General features: G+C 38.4%; 1 protein-coding gene across 1 annotated transcript in view; it reads left to right on the top strand.

The window, feature by feature from the left end:
- LOC107095366 (claudin-7-A) overlaps positions 1-7,132 on the top strand; it is an 11,598-nt gene extending 4,466 nt beyond the window's left edge. Inside the window, exons 2-4 of the mRNA XM_015391422.1 lie at positions 1,503-1,667; positions 3,085-3,169; positions 6,044-7,132. Of these exons, the coding sequence (XP_015246908.1) occupies positions 1,503-1,667; positions 3,085-3,169; positions 6,044-6,212 (419 nt within the window). The 3' untranslated portion in view covers positions 6,213-7,132. The remainder of the gene's footprint in view (positions 1-1,502; positions 1,668-3,084; positions 3,170-6,043) is intronic.
- The last annotated feature ends 5,704 nt before the right edge of the window (positions 7,133-12,836 follow it).

Here is a 12,836-nt window from a genome sequence, read left to right as displayed (position 1 = left end):
ATGTATTTGGACAAAACTGTTATCATAGCAGCAGCTATGAGTACATCCTCCTCTGCTGTGCGGTTTATTTTGGTATCACTGTGGGCACTTCTAGCTTTCATCATATCTGTATGTCCATCCATCCATCCATCCATCCATCCATCCATCAGGGTGCTTATCTCCAGCAGTCTACAGGCGATAGGTGGGGTACAACCTTGCCAGGTCGCATGCATGCACAGGTAGAACATACAAAATCCATTCAGAAAGAACCCGGGCCAGGTATCAAACCAAGAACCTTCTTGCTGCAAGGCAGCAGTGCTACAAACTGTTCCACCATGCAGCTCACAGCTGTATGCTATGCTATGTATACTGCAGCAGGATTGGTCGACTGATGCTGGGCTGGTTCTGAAACAGCTGACATACAGTAGGTTTGTGACAAGATGGCTTCTCGTATGTTTGAGAACAAAGAAATATGATAATTCAGCCTTTAGGCAAGGCTAAGTAAATATACTGTATGTCTATCAGAGGGGGAACAAATTCAGATTCTTTGTCTCATTTGATCAGTAACTTCTTATATAGATGGTGTTGGGCTTCCCCATTTAGCCCATCACCATGAAAAACTTTAAAATTATTGTCCTACACTTCATTGTAAGGTTTCCAGTTTCTAGGCTTGAACCTTTATGGTTTACAGATTATTATAAATATTCCAGCCAGTTTCGTTTCAATGGGTGAATCAGTTCAGACCTAAGTTTTAATATCTAAGTTTTTTAACTGTTAATCTGAAAAAGTTCCAGAAAAGTATTCACTTTTTCACGGCTTATAATTTGTGCAAATATTTCCTTAACTTTAAATTCGATGTGCATGAGAATTTTGTTTCTTAATTTAGAAACAAAAATACTATTATAGCAGAAATTATAAGAACAGTGTAGTGCAACTCCTTAGTATAAAACCTCTACATCCTGCTGTGTGTTTATTGCATAATTCAACCTATTGTTTCCCATTTCCCTCTGATTTACATTCTGTTTTATATCCCCTCTCCCTCCATCCCTTGCTCCCTGCTGGATGTTTTTTGTCTGTTTGGGCAGGCAGGGATGGCCTAGGCTGGCACAGACTGGTTCTAGGTGGACAGAGGGGAGGATTAGACAAAGAGGGGCCTCACCCTATGATAGGTTTATAGGCTGAGGGGGGCCCTAACAGATGAGGAGGTGGGATTCAGTTCAAGTGAAAAAGCCTTGTTGTCGGGTTGGTGTGTTCATGTGTGTCCCGTGGTTTCTCTCAAAATCACTATGTTAAAAATTCAACCTCAAGGAACACTGATACTTCGTGTTGTGATTTTGTATATTTTTTTTCTTTTTATATATTTTTTTTCCTGATGTTTTACTTTGCGATTATCGCGTCCATGTTTGTTTCACTCACACATTTGATGGAACAAAAGCCTCCTTTGTTTACTGCTTTCCTGTGAATAACCTGCACACAGCTACTTCACCATCTTCCTTTTGTTTCCTTTACTCTGACATCTCTAGGTTCTCTCCAGGCAACTCGTGCCCTAATGATAGTTGGCATCATCGTGTCCTTTGCGGGTCTGGGTGTGGCTTGTATGGGAATGAAGTGCACCACCTGTGGAGGAAGTGATAAACTCCGCAAATCTCGTGTTGCCATGACAGGAGGCATTATTCTGCTTGTAGGAGGTGAGGATTAAGATGCTCAAAGCTATTCACACTAACTTGGTCTTAAAGGTGTGTCTACAACTGTGCTTTGGAGCCCTAAGAGGTTCAAACTGTCAAAGTGGGTATTCATAGCTCTCATCAACGTATCTGAGCTGTATGCTTAAGGTGGTTCTCCTGCAGAAAAGTGAACCTCCTTCTCATTCCCAAGTCATCTGCAGCCTCATAAAGTTTTCCCTGCAAGAAGGGTCCTGTATTTAGCTCCACCCATCCACGCATGATCTCTTGCCAGTTTTCCAGTCTATGTTAAAGTACTATATACATGTCCTGTCAACAGTGTCTTACACCTGAATCTGGACAGCTCCTCCAGAGTAACCATGAGCCTGCTGTCCTCTTTTATAAGCAGAACTCTCCTTTCCCAGCCTGCTAGTTTATGTATGTGGTGTGCAATGGCTAGCATGAACGATTTAGATATTTTCTTTTGTCAGCATTCTTAGGCTTCTGTACAACTTCATAACATAATGAGAATCAGTTCAAGCATTCAAATCAGCTACACTGGAGCAGGAACGCATCTAAAGTCGTGTATAACTCTGGCACTGAAGGTCTGGAGCTATGGACAGCCATGTCTTTGTAGTTTTGCAATTGCACTATATTCTTTTGATGTTTAAATAATAAATTGACATCTCACCAAGATGTTTCAGTCTCTGAACTGTTTTAAAACTAAACTCTGCATTAAAATCCTAACCTGTTTGCTGTTTTCCTTAAACTTAATGATAGTGTTTGGTCACACATGCTCTTTAGAAACCCTCTAAGGTCTTCAACAGCTGGATTTATACTAAAACTACATACTAATTTACCTGGCTACTGGTAATTCTGACATTTAAAAAAGATTTGGAGGCAGTAAATTTTACCTAGTGGTATCAGAGTAAAGATGGGTAAAGATTTTTCAGTTTTATAATTTTAAAAATCTAAAAACTGTTTTTATTTTCATTGTAAACTATCGGCAGCTTTGTGTTTTCCTGACATATAGAGTACATTTTTAAAAAGCAACGACATTAGTGGCTGCAAAGGGAAAAAATGTGCAAAAGTTCAAATAGTTGAATTGTTGCTTTGCACCACATGTAATTCAATCAAAGATGTATACAACTCTGCTGATGCCCATTAGTGAACTTTGGAGGTCATTCATCCCATGTCCAAAAAGCTTTCTTCCCACTCATTTGCACTTCCGTGGTCAAAGAACCAAGTGAGTTCAGCACCCCTGGCAATGATTCTAACTTCTGATGTCCAAAGGACTTTGAAGACTTCACTGACGGTGAATTGTGCTACAGTCAGGGTGGGCGACTGCTGGGCTGTAAGGAGGATAAAAATAGAGTCAGGGTCTACATGGATTTTGATGTGTTGATGGAACGATTGATCTTTCCTGTTAATTCTGTCTTTGCAGGGCTGTGTGCCATTGTGGCGTGTTCTTGGTTTGCTCACAATATCATCAGGGCTTTCTATAATCCCTACACTCCAGTCAACACCAAGTAAGAACATCAAAGCCTCCTCTATGGTCTAGTTTTGCTTTTGTTTTTTTCAATAACAAAGTCAATGCTATATACCTGTTGCTTCCTTTATGTTTACTCACTATGTTAATGAGTGCTGTTTAAAAATTTTAAAAATTATGTTTAAGGGAGTCTTTTTAAAGAAATTAATGGGATTAAATGGGGTTTCTGGGATCTTCTTTTCAGGTCAGAGGACTGAAAAAAAGCTTGTAAAAGTTAAATGACAATTAATGCAAAATGTGAGAATAGAAGTAAAATGTGCAGAGTTAGGAAAAATGGCCTTTATGTCCTCCAGCAGCCTTAGGCTATACCAGCATAACTATAGAGATAGCTCAGCATAATGTAAGCCACTCTAACTATAAGCTTTATCAAGGAGCAAAGTCTAGTCTTGAAATTAGACAGGGTATCTGCCTCAAATATAACAAATGGAAATTGGTTCTACAGGAGAAGTGCCTGATAACTAACATGCCAGTCTCCTCTCCTAACACCAGTCTGCTTTGAGAAATTTAAAGAACCACTAGTAAACTTGCAGACTGAAAATGAAGTATTTTGTTTTGAACATACTGTTCGGAAGAGTCAGGTCCCTAATATATGTTGGAATTATCTTTTTTTGGCTTTAAATGTGAGGAGATTTAAGTACTATTCTTGCTATCACTTATCAGTCCTAAATGCAAACTTTGGTAATCAATGTATACGGAAGACAAATAAACATAGTATTTTCAGTATGTCTGATTTATTTTTGATTATTGGATCCCCTCAAAAAAGGTTTCTAAATAAGAATAACAGAACTCTATCAAAATCTTTTTGAAAACTTGAAAGATGCCCCAGATTCTATAAACTAACATCTTTACTGAAACTGTAGAAAAAATTGGCTGAATCAGTTAAAGGTGACGGTTGCAAATGTCATGTCATTTAAAAAAAAAGAAAAAAAAAAAAAAAGAAAATGTCATGCATGTCAATTCAAACATTTTTTTGCAAATTCAGATATTAATTTTGAAAACACAAAAATGAGACTAGCAAACTTAAAATTTAGAAAAGCAAACACAAAGATGAGATCTGTAAAGATAAAACTTAAAGGAATATTACACCCAAAACATGATTAGCCTTCATTTTCTACTCACCCCCATGCTGAACAACACTCTGGAGTACTTTTTTGATATCTCAAATGCATCTGGAGATCTGGGAGGCTTCTTGCTGTCTGCTGACATTCAAATAATGGAGGTCTATGGTGCCCGAGACAGAAAGGTCCATAAAAGTCCACAAAAAACATGTCAATATTCCTCCATACTGCTCGTCCAATGTATTCCAAGTGTCCTGAGTGGGTAGCGTCCATAATTTACTCGAAACAAAGTCATTTAGAATGTTTTTAGAGCATAAACAGTAGTGTATAGGATTTCCTAAAAGCGCGTTCACGAGTCTACGGAAACCGCGGCAGACCAAACCAGCGCATTCAGCTCGGCAAAGAACTCATGCTCTTCCTCAACACTGAAGTCCTCAGACATTTTTCTTTCGTTGTTTCTTTCTTTGCACAGGTAAACAGCACATTTCTTCTTCTACGCTTGCATTATCGGCAGAGCAGACGCTGAATGCGCACTTTCATCTGGTTTGGTCTGCCGCGGTTTCCGTAGACTCGTGAACTTGCATGCGCGCGTGTTTAGGAAGTCCTATACACTACTATTTATGATCTAAAAACAGTCTAAATGAACAACTGTGAGGTAATAAATGCTATAAACTATCTCCGGATAACAGAGGTGTCCATTAGGGACCACTAGGGGGAAAACAATCGTCAACACATATGGTACCAAATCATGGACATTACTACGAATTGCAAAAACACAAAGGGGATGCCTTTTATATGATATTTGGAGGGATAAAGGTAAATCCAAAGTTTCCTTTGAATTTTTTTCACTACTTATTCTTAGCAATCCGTCTATACCTTTGCTAAGGGTCTGGATGCATATGAGTTGATGATAATCTCCCAAGTGGTCGATAAGACTTTCATTGTGCTCAGCTGTTTTGCAGCCTTTCTAAACATCAGCTGTTTTTGCATTTATTAATTTTATTTTTTTTGCGTGTGTTTTGTTTGTTAGGATCCTCTTGGAGTGTGTTCTTTTTGCAGCATGTTTGCACTTTTAATGTTTTTATTTTTTGTTATTACAGCATTCTTTCTTAGTCATATGTTTACACAGCCAGGTATGTAAGGGACTGGAAATTATGCACAATTGCAGATATGTCATCCGGAGAAAGATGGGTTACAAGGACATGGTAGATATCATTAGAAAGATATTCATGGGGGGTCCTCTGTTTTTCTGGGGGGGATTTTGATGGGGTTTTTTGTACACAATGCAAAAAAATGTGTGGAGGACATGTTCTGTTTAGGGGTACTTTAAAACTATAATTATTTGTAAAAAAAAAAAAAATTTGTTTAGGAAACATTCAAGCTTCCTCTTTTAAGCAAATATGCGAAAAAAAATTTGAGTTTCATGTTATTGAGAGGCAGAGTTTAAACAACTGCCCAGTTCTGCCCATAGGTGGCCCTGTCTGACATAAATAACCTTTATTTTAATTAAAATATTTCAGTTTTGCAACAATTGACATCTTAAAGTAAAAGGTAGGGTTGAACAAGAAGTATCAGTTCCCTGAACAGAACAAAACAAAATTTAACTTGAAAAGATGGATGATTGAAAATGAAATAAAAAAAACTGCAGTTTACCATTTGTAAAAAAACAGCCAGAATAAATTTTAAAGAGGGCAGGGAAACAGTTTGAAATACCTTAAAAGATTAAATTGAAAAGTAAACCAAAATGATATTTATTTCAAATAGATCTCTTTCCCTCTCATCTTTTGTCTTCCCAGGTTTGAATTTGGAGCCGCCATCTTCATTGCTTGGGGCGGCGCTCTTCTAGATGTTTTGGGCGGGGCCATGTTAGCCGCCTCCTGTCCAAGGAAGAAGCAGGTATCCAGGTACCCGAATATGGCCGGCTCTCGCTCCAGCCCTCCAAGCAGCAATAAGGAATATGTCTGAGATCTCCCTCTGCTGGCTGGGACTGCTGGGTATCAAAAAGACAAGAAGAAGAAGAAGAAGAAAGAATGACCCCCTCAGTTTGTTATAGTGTCAGAGGAACAGAAGCGAAGATGACAGAGTAGGGAACAGAATCAAGGAGAACAAAAATGAGACATACTTTACTTTTATATGCACAGCTATGGCTTTAATGAGAATTTAATTATCTGAATCATCCCATCAAAGCCTTTTCTCACTCCATCCACACATTCCGCACTTGTTTACAATTGGTCTTCTCAAATACATTATAATTGGATACCCCTATTTAATACGCGAGGCGTTAGGGTGTGACCCCTTGGTTTGCAGCCTAACATTATGGATTAAAGCCAAGCTTTGCAGCAGTATGTCAGAGCTAGCAGTTATTAGCACCTGTCATGTAATTGAAAGTAATCAGTTCCAGCGTGGTGTGCAGGCTGCAGCTCTGTCCACGTGATGATAAGTCAGTGTTTTATTGTTCCGGTGTGTACTAAAATAGATGTTACAGTGAGCATGGTGTGACTTCTCACACAGACCTCATTGTGTAGAGTGATTATACCAAACAACACTCAATGCTCTTTAGATTAGTCTCTTAGACACTGTTAGAAATATTTGTTTTTTTTTTTTTACCCCTGTTGTAATCATATTTATTTCATTGAAGGTTAAGTTTAAGTTTGAAGGGTGTGTAGTTTGATGGTTGTGTAGATTTTACTCTGTTATTCTCTGAGATGTAACTCCTGTTCTTTATAAAAGTCTGGCTCTTTTTTCCAGAATAATGTGTTAAAAGAGTATTTTTAACATGTGAAAACATAGTGAAATAAAAACACTGCAGACATATTTTGTGTGTAATGGTTGTAAATTGCTTTGTGTTGCGTTGTCGCCTCAGCAGATTTTTCTATTGCTTTTTTTGCCAGACTTACATGTTTGAGACAAAGAAATGTTAAAATAAGACAAATGAATCTAAATGCCCCATCGTCTTTTATCTTATTATTTTTATTATTTTGTGTCACCTAATAAGTGAAAACTGGTGATGCTTTTTTCACCACTTCTGAAGATTGTTTTTAACTCTTTTGCAGAATTGTTTGATTTTTCTACAATAAAGTGTTTATTTAAGGTCACTCACATCAACTCAATCAGATTGGAATACAGACTTTGATTAGGCCACATAGACTTAGACCTAGATTACTTAGACTTAGACAGATTTTATTTGTCATTTTGTTTACACAAGTGTAAAAACAAAAAAGAAATTTCGTTTGGAAACAGCTCTCTGGACGATTTCATCTTTTTTTAAAGGTGCAGCCTTGAAAAATTGTAAAAACGACTGTAAATTTACAGTTCTAACATTTTTTTTATAATGATGAAATGTAATAAATGTAATAAAATACAATACAATAACCCATTTTACAAAACATTCAGCAGTCTAATGGCAGTGGGGAAGAAACTTGTGGAATCTGCTGGATCTGCATCCAATGCTTCGAAGTCTCTTCCCCGAGGGCTGATGATGTTACGGGCTCGGGACACGCAGCGCTGGGATGAAATGTCTTTTATTGAGGGAACATAGAGGTCAAATTCAGATAATCGTCCAACTGCATAACACAAAAGTCTAATATTTAGACCAAGCTAACAGTCTGACATTCTACATTAGGTTTTTCTACCAAAGCAGAACTTTCGGTTTCAACATTTTAGTAGGTCATCCAGGAGTGAATGGAGCCTTTAGGTCATCACTCTGTCTAAATCATCCTTGAATTTCTGAGTGAATTTCTCCCTCTGAAATGCTTTGTTACTTTTACATCAGAAGTAACAGGATGGAAACCATACAAAGATATCAACCTTAAAGGAATAGTACACCCAAAACATGATTAGCCTTCATTTTCTACTCACCCCCATGCTGAACAACACTCTGGAGTACTTTTTTGATATCTCAAATGCATCTGGAGATCTGGGAGGCTTCTTGCTGTCTCCTGACATTCAAATAATGGAGGTCTATAATAATAATAATAATGAATTTTAATTATCATGCACTTTACATTTGATTTCAAATCTCAAAGTGCTACAAAACAAGTTTAAAAGACCATAACATTAAAAACAGAGTAAAAAGACAGTCATTAAAATCAATACATCAAAAGGCATACGTAGCCTATTAAAAAAAATCTAAAATCAACAATTGTAGGAGTTTCTAAAAAGGAAAGTTTTTAGTCCTTTCTTAAAACAATCCACCGTCTGTGGGGCCCTAAGGTGGTCTGGGAGGGCATTCCACAGACGGGGAGCTGCGGCTTCGAAGGCCCTGTCGCCCATTGTTTTTAGCCGTGTCCTGGGTGGGGCCAGACGGTGCTGTTGGCCTGACCGGGTCCGGGAAGAGGTGTGTGGTGTGAGCAGTTCAGTGAGATACATGGGGGCCGCACCGTGCACACAGTGATGGGTGTGCAGAAGAATCTTGTACTCTATACGGGCGTGAATGGGCAGCCAGTGTAAAGTGTGAAGGATGGGAGTGATGTGCTGGTGTTTCCTCACCCTCATCAGGACCCTGGCAGGTCTATTGTGCCCGAGACAGAAAGGTCCATAAAAGTCCACAAAAACGTTTCAATATTCCTCCATACTGCTCGTCCAATGTATTCCAAGTGTCCTGAGTGGGTAGCATCCAGAATTTACTCGAAACGAAATCATTTAGAATGTTTTTAGAGCATAAACAGTAGTGTATAGGATTTCCTGAAAGCGCGCACATGCGCGTTCACGACGCTACGGAAGCCGGCAGACCAAACCAGCGCATTCAGCTCGGCAAAGAACTCATGCTCTTCCTCAACACTGAAGTCCTCAGACATTTTTCTTTCGTTGTTTCTTTCTTTGCACAGGTAAACGGCACATTTCTTCTTCTACGCTTGCATTATCGGCAGAGCAGACGCTGAATGCGCACTTTCATCTGGTTTGGTCTGCCGGCTTCCGTAGCGTTGTGAACGTGCATGTGCGCGCTTTCAGGAAATCCTATACACTACTGTTTATGCTCTAAAAACATTCTAAATGACTTCGTTTCGAGTAAATTCTGGATGCTACCCACTCAGGACACTTGGAATACATTGGACGAGCAATATGGAGGAATATTGACACGTTTTTTGTGGACTTTTATGGACCTTTCTGCCTCGGGCACCATAGACCTCCATTATTTGAATGTCAGCAGACAGCAAGAAGCCTCCCAGATCTCCAGATGCATTTGAGATATCAAAAAAGTACTCTAGAGTGTTGTTCAGCATGGGGGTGAGTAGAAAATGAAGGCTAATCATGTTTTGGGTGTACTATTCCTTTAATCTAATCACTCAAAAGATTATTGCCCCGAAACTCTTGAAGATAATTTCCATGTTTCTTTGGCACCTGTAAACCTGGTCTTTTGCTCCTTTTTGGCCTACTTTTAAGTTAAGGTAACTAAGGTCTCAAATTATTTAGGTGTTATTTGTTAGCTAGAGAGCTGTGGAATCATTGTCTTTAGCTTCTGTAAGATTTCGATAGATACAGATGAGCAAAATTTGCTTAATCAAAACGTGGGATGCTATAAAACGCCTTGCAAACAAAAATAAATGCCGAAACTGAGTCAAAGGGTGCTTCAGTTTTAGTTATTTTTATGCACCCAAGCTGTTGTAATTTGATATATTCTTTCTAATCAAGTATTTTTTTTTTTATTTGTTAAATTAAGCATTATAAATACACCCCAAAACATGGAACTCAGCTTGTGACACTAGAAAATAATCATGCTTTATATAGTATATAAGCTTATAAAGGGATAATAGTGGCAATTGTAATCCTCCTAAGAGGCTTAAAATGTAGCTCTGGGGCCCACTAGTGGCAGGGGAGGCCCCATGCTATGCATAGTCTGTGTACAGGTGCTAAAAACTGCTTCCTAAAAAGATATTAAATAACATTAGAAAGATTTTATACTCTTTGCAGAAAGTTAAACCATATATGGATTTTATTACACATGGAATGAAACATTTAGGGGCCTTTTAAAATAATTTTGATGATTTTGGCTAGAAGAGACAATTCAGCCATTACATGAAACCAATTTAAGGATGTTATGTTATTAGAGCCTTCATTATGAGGAAGGATATATTAATGTCCAGAAGAAGTCACACAAAGAGGGTAAGCAAATTATTTACTTCCTCAAGAATCTGTCAGTTCTGAATGTTGTTTTCAAGCATATTCATTGTAGGTAGAGTGGAAGGGAAAAGTGTGGCAGAAAAAGGACCCCAGGTGCTTTGACACGTTTCCACACTGTCTACGGTTTAATGATCACAGTGTTACTTTGACCGGAAAGCAAACCCTAACCTCAATTTAAAGGATAGTCTCTGGATTAATGTCAGATTAAAGAGACACTGGACCTAACAATGTAGATGATCCTTAAAATTACTTTCATAAGCCTGACATTTGCATAAAATACCCATTTTAATTAGATTTGATGTAATATTACAATTTTCAGGGACAATAAAAGTGAGGTTTTCATTATCTGTAAGCCATAATCATTTCAGTCATAATCAAGGTATTTCTAGATGTTCGTTTATAGCAAAAACCAGCCCTGGTTTTAGCAGTAATAACATCTCTGCCTGCACAAGAAATTCTAGAACATAACAGTTTAATTCCATGTAGTTACAGAATTGCTTAGATCACTCAAGAAATAAAATTCCTAAAAGCTGGGCTTTTTATTAACTCACTTCATCTTTGTCAGATACTGAAACATCTTTATGATCATAAAATATAAGAGATCAGTAAGGGGGCAAGTTTAATTTATAACGGGTATATTTAAAAGTATATGGAAGGGTCACTGATCATGGCTCTCTCGCTGTGCTGTGGAAATCATGTCTGGACTTGAAACTGGAAAATCCCCACGAGGCCATTTTGCATTTGTGTTTTTCCACATTACAGTCCTGGAAAGAGTGTGGAAAAATCTGAATGCAAGGAAAACTGGTTAATTGTAAAACTGCTCATAGGACTCAACAGCCAGCAACTATGTCCAGCGTCTTGTGTTGCATAATTTAACATAAATTAAAAATAAGGTGGTCCAGTGTTACAGCAGGTGCACCATACAACGGACTGGGTTCAGTCCCCCCTAGAAGGGTAGAGTGGATGTCACCCTCTTCTCTTATAGCTTATAGTTAGAGTGGCTCAGGTTATCCTGAGCTATCTCTATAGTTATGCTGCTATAGGCTTAGACTGCTGGAAGACATCGGGACCCCCATTTCATCATTCTGCTTCATTCTCTCTCTATTCTCCTATTCTGCAGAATCTGTTAGTTCAATCTCTAACGTTATGCTCTCTTTTTCTCATAGTAGCTTTGCCTCGTCTGTTCCTGGTTGGCTGTGAAACCATCAGCTGTGCCGCTGCCATCAACACCTTTGTTTCTAGATGTTTTTCCAGTGTAGTCCTGTTTCTTACTGTGACTGGCTGGATTGCTCTACATCCTCTGGCATGGGAGCTGGCTTGGAGCTCGTCTGCCTGGCTGTGTGTTTCCTGGATGGGGCCGCCTTTTACAGCTGCTTTTTGTATCTCTCCTTCTGTCTCCTCGAACCCCAGTCGGCCTACTGTAGGCGGATGGCTGCTCACACTGAGCCTGGTTCTGCTGGAGGTTTCTTCCTGTTTAAGGGGAGTTTTTCCTCTCCACTGTCGCTACAAGCATGCTTAGTGTGAGGGATTGCCTTCGAGTCAATGAGTCGATGCAATCAACTGGTTTTCCTTAGATAGAAAACTTCAATCAATTAAATTTGAATCAATTTGACTGTATGATCTGGTGAACTGTAAAGTGCTTTGAGATGACATGTGTTGTGAATTGGCGCTATAGAAATAAACTGAATTGAATTCTACTTCTATCCTTTTTCGTTGGAGTAAAGCACACTGGTTCCAAAACCAAAAGGATGCTGCACAAATCAAACCTGAAGTGATATTTGAAAAAGATGAACTACCTTTATTTCAGACAAGATTTATTGCCCTTTGTGGTAAAGAAGACCAAAAAGGCTTAAGATAAACCTAACACTGAAGGGTGGCCTCATCTCATACGTCAATATTTGAAATAATCAACATCACATTTGTTTGATGAGAAAACCAATATTTATCGCCACCTCCAGCAGTTGCCCTGAAACAATCATTTTGTGTTTCAAATAATCAGAGCAAATGTAGGAACTTTTAATGGCATAGATGTTTTTTTTTTCCTCTGATGAGGTATATATACAATGGAGACCCTTTCCTCCAAAATGAAAAACACAGAACATGAGATTCAAGCATAGCTGTCGTTTCATCAGCTTAAAGCCGTCGTCAGTGCCACTGGATTCTAAACAAGCACAGAAAATCATTGAAAAAGGATGGGTTTTGTGTACAGTGAGAGATGACATTTAAGTGATGCTTTGGGCTTATTTCAAATCTTGTCCTTTTTAGGGGAAGGCAACCTCTGCTCCTTTCACCTGCCTTCAATGATCCACAGAAGTTCATTAAGTCTAGATATTATTAATCAAATGGTTGCACCATTTTCAAATCCTATGAACTAAAACTGTAATAAACAGCAAATATTTAACACAAATTTTTTTGCTCATGGTAACGTTTGTGAAATAAGAGAGACTTTATAAGGATTCACACTTTTAT

The sequence above is a fragment of the Cyprinodon variegatus genome, unplaced genomic scaffold (assembly GCF_000732505.1).
Source record: "Cyprinodon variegatus isolate N-32 unplaced genomic scaffold, C_variegatus-1.0 Scaffold540, whole genome shotgun sequence".
Taxonomy (NCBI): domain Eukaryota; kingdom Metazoa; phylum Chordata; class Actinopteri; order Cyprinodontiformes; family Cyprinodontidae; genus Cyprinodon; species Cyprinodon variegatus.
This window is presented reverse-complemented; position numbering and strand designations above follow the sequence as displayed.